The sequence below is a fragment of the Rhineura floridana genome, chromosome 3 (genome assembly GCF_030035675.1).
Source record: "Rhineura floridana isolate rRhiFlo1 chromosome 3, rRhiFlo1.hap2, whole genome shotgun sequence".
In the NCBI taxonomy this organism is placed as follows: Eukaryota; Metazoa; Chordata; class Lepidosauria; order Squamata; family Rhineuridae; genus Rhineura; species Rhineura floridana.
This window is the reverse complement of record NC_084482.1, coordinates 49458873-49472101: the sequence shown is the minus strand read 5'-3', so window position 1 is coordinate 49472101 and position 13229 is coordinate 49458873. Positions and strand designations below refer to the sequence as shown.

The 13229-nt window shown below is 42.9% G+C and overlaps 1 protein-coding gene across 10 annotated transcripts in view; it reads left to right on the top strand.

The window, feature by feature from the left end:
* SDK2 (sidekick cell adhesion molecule 2) overlaps positions 1–13229 on the top strand; it is a 474185-nt gene that overhangs the window by 411040 nt on the left and 49916 nt on the right. For all 10 annotated transcript variants that reach the window (XM_061615703.1, XM_061615700.1, XM_061615698.1 and 7 more), the window contains 3 exons: positions 10039–10234; positions 10621–10719; positions 11675–11866. In XM_061615703.1, the coding sequence (XP_061471687.1) occupies positions 10039–10234; positions 10621–10719; positions 11675–11866 (487 nt within the window). The remainder of the gene's footprint in view (positions 1–10038; positions 10235–10620; positions 10720–11674; positions 11867–13229) is intronic.

Sequence of the window (13229 nt, the reverse complement as noted above, 5' to 3'; positions counted from 1 at the left end):
GAATATATACTCATCAGTCCCTCATCTCCCAGAAGCACTGTGGCCTCCCATCACGATGAGTGCAGTCCTCCTGCTGTTTCCTGTCTGTACTTTGGTCTGCCTCTTTTCATTAGCTATTTTAGGGGCATTAATCACTGCATGGGGTTGTTCCTGGGCCAGCCAGTTACTATTGGCTGTAAATCCCTGTAAATCTCATATCCAGGGGCCTTCCAAGGCTTTCTCACCTTGCTTATCACAGGGCAGATTAACAGAAGATGCAGGATTTAGCTAACACAAAGTATGAAATCACATAGCCCCTCTTCTCCCTAAGCGGCTGTTATCTGAACCAGGAAAAAAGTGTGTAGGTCCAGTCCCCACAATCAACCATGAAGAAGTCAGCAGACCTGCAAAAAGATATAGTTGCTTCCACTCTCTCTTCTGTTATCCTATAGCTGGCTACGGGATGTAATTCCATAGTTAACAGCTGTATTAAACTGAAATCCTTTATATGAACCAATTATCTTCAGTTGCTGCAGTTTTATTGTTATGCATTATGGGAAGCTACTGCACCCATGTGCTCCAAACTGAAACAACAACGTAATTGGCAAAATGCAAGAGTTTATGCTACAGCTTTCCTAGATGAAACATTGCTGTCTTTGATTTTATCAGTACTGTCAATAGTATTTAAACCCACAGTTCAATATTTCCATGCATTTTGGATTACCCTCTTAGCTCAATGTTATTTCATAAGTGGCCCCTTGAAACAGGACTTAACTTAATTCTTTTTTATTATTATTAAAAATGGTTATCATTGCTTCAAGCCTCTCTATTAAAATATATTTACTACAATATTACACTTATAGGGGAGTCTTGCCTTGTGCACTAAATTCTAAATTGTAATTAATTCAAATTTGCATTAATTAAATTGAATTAAAACTTGTTTCTTAATTTACTCCAAAGAAGTTCTGGAATTTAATTGCTGCCAAACGAGATAACCAACATTAAGAAGAATACTTAACATACTTATTAAATGCAACTTAGTATTTTTGATTAGTATTTTTGGAGACCTAATTAGTATCTAATTGACTTGCTACAGGCTATCTCGCACCGCCCCAATTAAACATCCAAACATCCTTGAATGTAACACCATGACAAAGTAGCTGATTATGCATTGTTATCGGTGTCAGTTAATCAGGCAGCTTGTGTTGAATATTGTTTTGGATGGATAAGTACACACACTTATTAAAACTCAGCTATTCCTCCCCCCCGTCTATTAATTGATATTTAATCAACACCAAATAAAGGAGAGGATACAAATGGAACAATTTAAGCACCAACAGTGTACCTAAATGCTCTCAAATTAATTTATTGTTTTTTACAAGTTGGTTATATTATTAACCATTTATAGTGTAACCTTCTTTATCAGGCCCTGTGCTTGACAGTCCTTACGCCATTCATCTGAGACACAGGATCCTCTCGATTTTTAGAACTAGCAGCCTCTTCCAGGCTGCAGAGAGGTTTCTCCCACATCCAAGGGGCAGGGCTGGATTATCCATTAGGTTTAGTAGGCTGAAGCCTAGGGGCTGGAGCTCTTGGGGGCCTGTGCATAAGCTAAAAAAAATTATAATATAGATTTTTCATTATGTACAAAAAGAAAATGTTTGCACTTTGCAATTGCATTCATAGAGTTCTAAAAGGATGGCTTAAAAGACATAATGCACACCAGCCAAATAAAAACGGTCCATTAAACATTTTATTTTCCATAACTTCACTGCACCTGCGCGCTGCGCCGATATTTATTATTGATTGCTGTTTTTAATCTTCGTGGTTTGTGGCATGCATACTGTATGTATACACAGGGTTCATTGTAAGCGGTTTGAGAAAAATATTACCTAAGAGGAGAAGGGCCCCCCAAACACCTATCAGCCTAGGGGGCCTCCTCAGCTTAATCCAGCCCTGTCAAGGGAACACTAGATGCTTGACTATTGTGCTGCTTTGCAAAAGAACAAGTCAAGGGGCTGATGAACTTCACACAGGCTGCAATCCAAACACCACCACTCCTGCACCCACAGTTCTGCTGGTCATCCTGGCCAGGGTGGAAGGTGGGTGAAAAGCAGGCAAATCTCTGTGCCAGCTTGGAACTGGCATAGTGAATTGACCCAAATTAGGCCTGATGCTGTCAGTGGATCTGGCTCAGGATACAGTGGATCTAGGGCTGGTTCTGCTCTGCTTCCACAATGCTCCATTTCTGAGCTTTCTGAGCTTTTGAGGGGCTGCACCTGCCCATCAAATGGGCAGTTCTGCACTGGAGCTCTGACTCCATGCTGGTGGAGGCTGGCAGAGCTGGGTGCAGGGACACCTCTGCCCAAAGGAAACCCTTCCCCCTTTCACACACAGTGCCCATTGCAAAGGGGGGTTGGATTGCAGCCTTAGACTTAGCAAGAGTGACTGCATTCTCCTGAGAAAGGGACAATGAAGCACAAGCCTGAATGTCTGTTTATTCTTTTTACTCAAGTATCTGTTTTACTTCTTAAGCTGTCCTGTGCTCTTTATAGGAAGAAGGATGGGATAAAATGTAATAAATAAAAAGTGTACCTCTTGATTTTATTTTTCTGCACAGCCATAAGTGACAGCTATTCACTTCTGCAAGAGAGAAACAGGTTCTGCTTCCAGACTACTATTAGGCTGCTTTTCAGCCTGGGTTATTTTTTTTTCATTGGTTACCCACGTAGGCCAACCTTACAAATTCAGTCCCTTACAGGTCTCTGAGAAAAGAAATTCCTCTCAGTGCATGGCTGATCCCCAGCCCCTTCAGCACGCACTTCTGCTTCAGAGAAACAATTGGCAACCTTTAATCCCAGCACGTTTCCTCCCACATGTCTTTGAAGAGGCTCAGATGAAGGAGGGCAGATCAGAGTAACTGAGAGCCATAGAAGAAGACTGTTAAACCCTCATGTGGCTCTCATGCAGCCCTTTGAGTAATAGTGCAGTAGGGACTGAGGCCAGAATTGTTTAACATGCATAGACAAATCTAGATCCAACCAAAGTTATACTTTCATTCCGGGGTCACCTGCCATCTGTCAGGGATGAGAGGGCATGCTGAGGGCCTTTGCCTCAAGAGCTGGGTGCTTTTCCTGGGCTCTCTGTTACACAAAGACTTCAGCACCTGCCTGCAGATGGTCCCATTCCAGCTCCAGAGTTACAAGATAGTAGAACGGAACTTATTAGACCTCTGTCAACTATAAATGCCTCCAGAGTATCTATAAGGCCTTGCCTGGGATGCAGCTGCTTGTGGCTTTTCACTCTCCAAACCATTTTTTGTGCTACTGCTCCTCCTGAGTGCTGGTTCCATGCTTTCATATCAGCACTTTCCATAGATGGTCTGATTAATTAGTGATGTCCCTGAGTACCTTTGACTACACCAGAAAAGTGTACACGTGTACAATTGACTATATCAGGAACATCGGCGGCCTTCCAGATATTGCAGGACTACACTGTGTGCAGTGAGAGGATGAGTGTAGCTCACAAATATATCTCTTATGTGACTGGGCATTTGGTGATTTTTGATATTTTATATTGTTTTGATTGATTTGTTGTACTTCTCTTACCATTCATATTCTGTTGACTGCTTTGGGGATCTTTGGGCCAAAAAGTGGTATATAAATAAACCACCCATAACCCTAACACCCCATCATCTCTGACTGCTAGCCTTGTTGGCTGGGGACAATGAGAATTGGAGCCCAACAACATCTGATGAGCCACAGGTTCGCCATCACTGGACTGCGCCTTTGTACCTGTGCCAGTCTTACTCAGGATTCTACCAAGATGCTACCTATAGGAAATCTACCTTAGGCAGTGCCTACTAAGCCCAGTGAGCAATGGAGAAGTGCAGGGTGGTAGACAGGTCTGGTGTCCCCTGCCTGCTGCATCTGGGCGCTTCTGTTTTGTCCACTTAAGGATGTAACTAAGTTCAGGATGCTACTGTGGGTGGGAGGGGAAAGCAAGGAGGCAGAGTAAGACTATCTATGTCTAGGAAGTGTGAGCAGGTGTGTCAGTTATATGTAGGATTGTGTGTCCTCAAAACTCTTACTTGTAAGTAATCCCACTGCATTGCATTCTGCAGAAATGAATGAAAGCATTGCATAGCAGGTGGCTTGAAGACTTTGTTCAAAATCTCTAGGATTAGAGTCTAATATGGTTTAACATTCGTGTCGCAGTTTGGCTGTGCTGTACTGCTGGCTCTGGACAACAAAATGATTGTCAGCAAATGAAAACCAACAGCTATTATGTACACAATTTATTAAATGCATCTACAATGGCACTGATTGTTGAGATGAATGCACCAACACTTATATTTACAGCCTAGGCTGCAGTAATAAGAATAGCAACTTGGGTTATTAAATGCAATATGTTTAAGAATCAATTGCTTCTTTCTTTCTCCTCCACCCATTCCCATCCTCAACCTATAATTTTTTTGTTTTTTATCCCTGAACTTGGGCAAAAATAAGAAGCAGGTCAGTTTTAGTCTGCAATTTTTTCCAAGCATTTGTTGTAATGACTGGGTTACAGGGGACAGTTCAGAAACAAAGAACATCATAGCTCTTTGTCTTTTTTTTTTTTAAGAAAAACAATCAAAAAGCCCATCAGAAACATTTCCCTAAAGGTTTGTATTTACAGAACTTACAATGTCATCCACATACCCTGTTGTTTTGCCTATGAGATGCTGGCCTAGGCAGAGCAATCGTAAAACCAATTGTGTGGGGGAGGGGGGGAGGCAAGACCTGTCACTGTATCCTACACATGCTTAGCTCAGGAGAGGAATGGAAAATACGCCACTTGGAAAATCCCCAAATGGTGGCAAAACTACCGATACATCCCTACCACCAAGGGGCTGTGTCAGCTACATCATTCACATGCCACCTACACACACAGAGGGAGTCAGTGAACACAGAACAATGGGGATGTGCCCCCAGCACACCTCCCTGTATAACATGCACAACATACAAAGTGAAACCACAACACCCCACCCCAGGAGATCCAGTGGTACAAACAGCAACAATTCTGCTACTGCCAGACCCTGGGCATTCCACCATGCAATCCCCTTCTGCCCAAATTACAAAGGGGAAGAAGAAGAGTCTACACAACACAGCAGCTACTTGGGCAGGATGTTTGCAGAAAGCACATACAGTCAACTGCAGCTATGGATGCTTCCAGACTATCCCTATTTTTGGATGGGATTCAATAACATCCCATCAAATTCAGGCTGTGCAATTAAAGTATGTCGAGGATGAATGCCTCTCCTCTTGGGGAAGGGGTGTTAAGGACATAGGACATAGGAAGCTGCCCTATACTGAGTCAGATCTACCAGTCCATCAAGCTCAGTATTGTCTGTACTGGCTGGCAGTGGCTCTCCAGGGTTTCAGATGGGAAGTCTCTCCCAGCCCTACCTGGAGATGCTGGGGATTGAACCTGAGGTCTTCTGCATGCAAAGCAGATGCTCTACCACTGAGCTATGACCTTACCCCTACAGTATCTGAAATGAATACTGAAAAGCCTGGGCCAGAACAGTGGAATATTGGAATCTGCCTAATACCAAGTCAAACCATTAGTCCATCTGGCTCTGTATTGAATCATTGAATCATAGAATTATAGAATTGGAAGGTGCCTATAAAGCCATCAAGTCCAATCCCCTGCTCGATGCAGGAATCCAAATTAAAGCATACCCGACAGATAGCTGTCTAGCTGACTCTTGAAGACCTCCAGTGTTGGAGAGCCCACCACCTCCCTAGGTAATTGGTTCCATTGTCATACCACTCTAACAATTAGAATGTTTTTCCTGTTGTTTCGTTGAAATCTGGCTTCCTGTAAGTTGAGTCCATTATTCCATGTCCTGCACTCTGAGATGATTGAGAAGAGATCCTGGACTCCTCTGTGTGACAACCTTTCAAGTACTTGAACGGTGCTCCCCTCAGTCTTCCCTTCTCAAAGCTAAACATGCCCAGTTCTTTCAGTCTCTCCTCACAGAGCTTTGTTCCTATTCCCCTGATCATCCTCATTGCCCTCCTCTGAACCTAGTTCAGTTTGCCTGCATCTTTCTTAAAGTGTGGTGTCCAGAACTGGATGCAGTACACAAGATGTACAGTGCCGAATAGAGGGTAATCAATACTTCCCACGATTTGGAAAGTATACTTATGTTAATGCAGCCTAAAAATTTTTTTTTTGCCTTTTTTGAAGCCATATCACATTGTTGGTGATCAACAACAATGCCAAGATCCTTCTCACATGTAGTATTGCTGAGCCAAGTATTCCCCATCTTATAACTGTGCATTTGGTTTCTTTTTCCTAAGTGTAGAATTTTGCACTTATCCCTATTAAACTTCATTCTGTTGTTTTCAGCCCAGTGCTCCAGCCTATCAAGATCCCTTTGAATGTTGTTTCTGTCTTCCAAGGTATTAGCTATCCCTCCCAATCTGCAAATTTGATAAGCACCTCCTCATCCAAGTGATTAATAAAAATGTTGAAGAGCACTAGGCCCAGGACTAAGCCCTGCAGTACCCCACTCGTTACCTCTCCCCAGTTTGAGAAGGAAGCATTGATAGGTACTCTTTGAATACTAATCTGTAGCCAACTGTGGTTCTACTTGATAGTTGTTCCATCCAGCCCACATTTAGTTAGCTTGCTAATCAGAATATCATGGGGCACTTTGTCAAAAGCTTTGCTGAAGACGAGATATATTATGTCCACAGCATTCCCACAGTCTACCAGGGAGGTTACCTGAGAAAAAAATGAGATAAGATTAGTCTGGCAGGATTTGCTCTTGATAAATCCATGTTGGCTTCTAGTAATCACTGCATTGTTTTCAAGGTGCTTACAGACTGACCGCTTTATAATCTGCTCCAGAATTTTCCCAGGGATCAATGTCAGACTGACTGGTCTGTAGCTCCCAGGTTCCTCCTTTCTGCTATTTTTGAAGACAAGGACATTAGCTCTCCTCCAGTCATCCAGCACTTCACCCATCCTCCACGATTTCACAAAGACAATAGACAGTGGTTCCGAGAGTTCTTCAGCCAGTTCCATCAATGCCATAGGATGCAGTTCATTGGGCCCTGTAGATTTGAACTCGTTCAAAGTGATTAGGTATTCCTGGACCATTTGTCTATCAATCTCAAGCTGCAATCCTACCCCTTCAACTTCATGTTTACCGGAAGGGTCATAGACCTGCTTTTGTGAGAAGACTGAGCCGAGCAGGAATTGAGTACTTCCACTTTTTCTTTGTCATCTGTTATCATTTTGCCATCTTCATTGAGTAGCTGTACATCATTTCCTTTCTCTGTCTTTTACTATGGATGTACCTGAAAAGCTTTTTTGCAAATGCAAATTTCAAAGGATGGCCATGTTTCAATTCTATTGTTTTGGAAAGTGCAAATTTGATAAACTCAGCTTTAAATGTGCACTAATCAAATTTTTCCCCATCCCTAATCCTAATACAGTTTTACCATGACTCAGTTTTCACATATAGCACGGGAGACAGTTTATTTATTTATTTATTGCATTTGTATACCACCCCATAGCCGAAAATCTCTGGGTGGTTTACAACAATTAAAAACATTAAAAACAAATATACAAATTTAAAAACACATTTTTAAAAAGCAATTTAAAAACACATGCTAAAATGCCTTGCAGCAGTTCTACTTTGTAGCATGGTTGGCTCCTTCTGTTGCTTACCTGTTTGGAGGGCACTGTTTTGGAGCTGAGTGGAGTGGGGTTGGGGGGATTGGGTGATTGTGATAGGGGTCCCTTTTAGGGTTCTAGGAAAAGAAGTGTTTGCTCAAGTTCCCATGTCTGTGCTGTTTGTGTAAAGTGTCTTTTCTCCCTCTTTCCCCTCACCAGAGCTCCCCCTGCTTTTTGAGCATTCATCCCAATATGTTTGCCCAAAATTTGCATGGAAGTTATTTGATGTCATTATTTATTGAGCATTCATTCCGATTTGTTTGCGTGCAAGTTATATGGCATCACCTGAGGTTGCCGTTATCCCACACTTTGCAGTGCATTTTCTTGATATTTTTCTTACCTCCAAAATTCCCTTTTATTTTCCTTTTTGGAAGCAGGTTTGTTGTGCAAGATCACCAAGTCCACTTTAATTGCACATCCTAAATTTGCCAGTATGCAATTGAATCATACCCATAAAATAGTGACAGTCTGGAAGTGGCCAATGTGGACAATATGGGGCTGGAAAGATAAAGCTCCATGCTGTGTGTCCCTGCGCAGGGCTTATATACTGGGGATGGTGGGCTGTGATGGGATGCTGACTTGTGCCATTTCCTTTGCTCTGGTGAGGCAGTTGTCAGTGTGAGGGAAATTCCTTGCACCAGATCCAGGGCTGATGTAAAGTTCCACCTTGAATGAGTGTGCAAGTTCATGACCTGGAGAAGCATAGGATACAGTGGAAGCATGCACCTCCCTCATGTCCCCTTTTAGCTGTTCCGTCATTCTGTCTTTGCCAGCTGGACATATCTGAGGTGTTCCAAGGGCATATCTGTCATGACAGTGAAGAGACAGATATTGCATTCCACAGGCATGGCAGGGCTTCTTCTATATCCTATAGCCCCATGGCCAACATAACTGAAGTATAGGATTGCTCAGTAAAAGCAATTCAGGGAAGGGGGAAAGGCAGCTCAGCTTAGATCAAAGTGAGGAAGAAATGTTCCCCCACCACACACACACTAAAAAACACAACTAAACTGTTAAGAGTCCATTTACTGAAGCCAGAGACAAACTCTTGGAGTGGAAGATACATTCTTAGGAACCTTCTCTCTCTCAAGAGCACCTGATGCTGCAGTGCTACCGTTATCCCAGTCTGCATCTGTGTTGGAACTGTTTTTCGGTTTTTAAAGTTGTTTTTAAGATATTTTAAACTATGTTTTGTTTTTAAGATATTTTAAATATGTTGTTAGTGTTTTTGTATGCCACCCTGGGTTGCTTCTGGGAGGAGGAGCGGGATATTATTATAGCTGAGCAATTGTGCCTGATGGGAAAACACTGGCAGCCCCATATAAGCTGCTCTGTGCTTTTTAAACTTTAGGCAGAAAAAAAAGAGCATCAATAGCAATAATAATGATATCCCATTTTCAGATCTTTCTAGATCTTGTATCATTAACTGGCATGTTTGCCAAACGATACGATCAGTGCTTTGCTCCTTGAGAGTTCTTAAATCAAGACTGGTGTTTTCTCCCTTTTTGCCTCACAGTTTCTGGCAGGTTCAGTGACCCACTGAATTTCTCTTGGTTGCATCAGGACGATGCTTGGATCATGTGACAAAGAACATACTGTTCTGACCATGAATTAGTGACACGACTGGGGGCAGTTACACAGGGCTTAAACATCCTGAAAAAAATGTAACTGAGCTTTTGTAATTTGGCTTTCAGCATGCTATGGGCCTGGCTTCTGCAGGGGGAGTACATGGGTTGGGAGCTGCAGGCAAATCATTAGTATGACTGTGTAGTGAGGGGAGATAAGAAGTGTTTGTATGTTTATTGTAAAAGATGAGAGACAAAGTTTTAAATTGCAGAAGCCCTAGTGTGTTTATTAAAGGATTGATTACAATTGCAGGTAAAGGGTGTAAGTTTGACTTCAATAAATGATATGGGAAGTGACTCCAGTTTGCATGGCATCTTCGATGAAGTGTCCATTCTGGGTGGGGACGAAGGCCAAGCCCAATGTGTTTGTGCCACACCCAATCAGATAAGAAGCTCCACCCCTAGGACAGGGCTTCTGCAGGGGGAGCACATGGGTGGGGAGCTGCAGGCAAATCATGCTATGTTTGCCCCTTTGTCAGCCATTGCTCACTTTTCGTATCATAAATCCTGTAACAGGATGCAAATTAAAAATTGTTGAAACACTGGCCAGGTGGCAAGCCTTTTAACACACACCTTAAAGCTCACAGGTACTTCTGCCAGCTCCCTCCTTTTTTTTTTTTTTTTGCTGGTGTTTATGAATAGGTGCTTCAGAAAGGTGCCTCCTCCTTTCTGAACAACCATGATGTCATTCATTTTTCCTCAGCTGATTGCCTGGGAACCAGCACAGGAAGAAGACATGACTGTGGTGACAGTGCGGCCTAACTTCCAAGATAATATCCATGTGGGTTATATCTCAGGTCTCAAGAAGTTCACAGAATATTTCACCTCAGTGCTGTGTTTCACCACACCAGGCGACGGACCCCGCAGCCCACCGCAGCTGGTGCGCACCCATGAGGACGGTACGGCCTTTCCCTTTGGAGCTGGGCACAGGCACAGCTCTTGAGTTCCTGTCTGTCCATGAAACTGGGTCCTCCACACACCCCCAACCTACTGGTCCACATGAGTTAAAATCCACCTCCCACTGTGGAAGTTTGAGTCTGTAACTGCCTCAGTTGTAGAGCCTAATACTTTGTTGCTGAGACTGCAGTGACTCTCTGAAGGCCCTTAACTACAACTTGGCTGTGTCTACTGCAGTCATTCTTTCACCCAATCCTGGAGGGTCTTTGAATATGTGCCCTGGGAAGAGTCAGTGATCAGCAACTTCCCTTTTTTATTTCCTTGAGGAATTCATGGAGTGTTTGTCCTGTTGTAACTTTCTGGGTGGTGGGATTGTTTGTTTGGCTAGTTCCGGGTCCAGTGGGACACCTTGGCTTCAATGAGATCCTAGACACATCGCTGAAGGTCAGCTGGCAAGAGCCCCTGGAAAAGAATGGCATTCTGACAGGTGAGAGACATCACCAGCTAGAGAGAGGAAAGGGTGGTTTAACGTGGGCAGATGGGGGGCAGTCTCTTTCCTCCACATTTCCAGTGGAAAGAATTCAGTTAAGCAGTTAGACGTTTTTACCCATGTCTGACAAAAGCTACTTTGCTGCAAGGCCTGCTCCTTTAGGGTTGTTGTTGTTGTTACAACCCAAGTAAACCTTTGCAGAGGCAAAAGTGATTTGTGATTTCATTTACAGTGAACTTTTGAGCTAGCTAGGACTCCTAGCCTAGAAGCCATATTGGTTTCAGCACAAGACTTCAGCACAAGGAATAATTTGGGAACTGAAACTTCATGTAGCTTCCCTGGCTAGAGTAAATAGATTTCAAAGGGTAAAACTATGTGCTTTGCTAATGCATAATGCACAGGGGAGAGGGGAATTGTTATACTGATTTGTGCACAGGGAATGAAACTTCATCTCTTCCTTCCCCAGCCACAGTCAGGGCAGGAATCACATTCCACCCACCCCCAACCTGGTGTGGCCACAAAGGTTAGGAAACACTTAATGGCATCAGTGAGAACTTTTTTTTACTAAGTGTTGTTGCCACATGGTTGTGTATGTGTGATTTCTACCTTGACTGCAGCTGGGAAGGGAAGGGATCACATCCTGGGCACTGTGATCAGAATAGTAACCACCACCCCTGTCTCAGGATAACAATTTCCCCACTACCACCCACTGTACTTCCAGTTAAGAAAAAACCAGAAGATTAACCATAATGTGTAGTGAGGCCTAAAGAAACTTAATGAACCAATGGGAGTGCTAAAGCAATGTAAACTAGAATCCCCAAAAGACTTGCTGGCAAGGCCTAAGTCTCTGGCTGAAGGCCACAAAACGTATTGGGTTTGTTCTGTTTGCAACCTGGATTCCAATGAAAGTTGAGTACTTCTATACATCTGTGCATGTTTTGGATTCTTATAGGTTACCGGATCTCTTGGGAGGAATACAACCGCACTAACACACGTGTAACACACTACCTGCCCAACGTCACCCTGGAATACCGTGTCACTGGCCTCACTGCCCTCACCACGTACACGATTGAAGTGGCAGCCATGACCTCTAAGGGCCAGGGCCAGGTTTCCTCCTCAACCATCTCCTCTGGGGTTCCTCCAGGTAAGGTTGAGTTACAGGCCCTGCCTTCAGCAGAGCAATTAGCAGCAGAGCACAAGGATGGCAAAGATCGCTGCAGCCTCTGTCCATGCAGAAAGATTCAGTTAATAATAGAAATTCCAGCTGCGGATGATTATTTTTTTTCACTTCAGACATATTGGTACACAGCTGAACCCTCCTTATAGACACTGCTAAATTGAAAATGGAAGTGTCTGGGCGGAGACTGCTACATAGTTGCATTTATGAATGTCCATAGTACGAGTCCAATAATAATAATGGCAGGTAGGAGGAATCTCTTGAATAACACAGTGGGTTTTAAGCTTTAAAAACACTACATCGGAGGCACAACTGAATTCAGATAATAAGGTCTCTTCTTCAGGCACTTCCCTGTTATTTTGTGAATCTTTATTTGTGGAGAATGGTTTTGTTTTGTTTTTGGTATGTGTGCACTTCCCCTCTCCTTTGCTAGGGTTATTTTGTTTAGTTAACAACAGCAAGATTATTTTTGTACTTCCCATAAACTGTGGTTGGAATGTACTTCACCTTGTTGTGCAGAAAGGCCAGGAGTCTTTCTTCAAGGTAATTATCCTAAATCAGCAGTCCTGGCTTTGCTTTGTTTACCAGTGCTGTGAATCCCGGCATCTTGCAGCCAGATTTTCTCTCCTTGGCTATCAGCACCTGCTGTGAAGAAATTCCATCTCTCTGAGATTATGACATCTTACAACTCTGATTTGCCCCTTAAATGTGGAATCAGACTCAAGGTTGAACCAGAAGAAGGAGCTGTTGACTTGGGATGAGTGGCCATTAGGCCTAGCCTCGCTTAACTGTTTTCAGAAAGAATTCCCATCTATACCTCATGTAAACTCTTAGCTAGGCCTTTAAGGGGCTTCATATTGGGAACTCAGCAATAGAACTCTTGCCGCCATGATCTTTTAAGGCTGGGGATACAACTCCAGACATCAGCCCAAACCATGATCGACCTTATAATACCATTCTTTATCTTTCTGTTATTTTCCTAACGTTCAAGCACCAAAGCATATCAAACTTATCAGGAACATTAATATAAAGACACCTGAATGAATCTACATCTAGCTTTTTCAAGCCCTCATGAACAGAATGTTGAAAATGCATTTTCGTGAAGAGAGCGTTCTCTATATTTAATTTAATTCAATTTGCCTGTGCGAACTTTGACTTTGCCCATCTCAATTAGCTTCAATATTTGTTCTTTGGGTAATTCAATTAATTCAAGTGTGGGTATCATTCATGCAGGCAGATAGCGTGCCCTCACAATCTGACAACAACCACTCACAAGCTTCAGCATTATTAAATTAACAAATACTGAAGTAATGAATATGAAATTACAAAA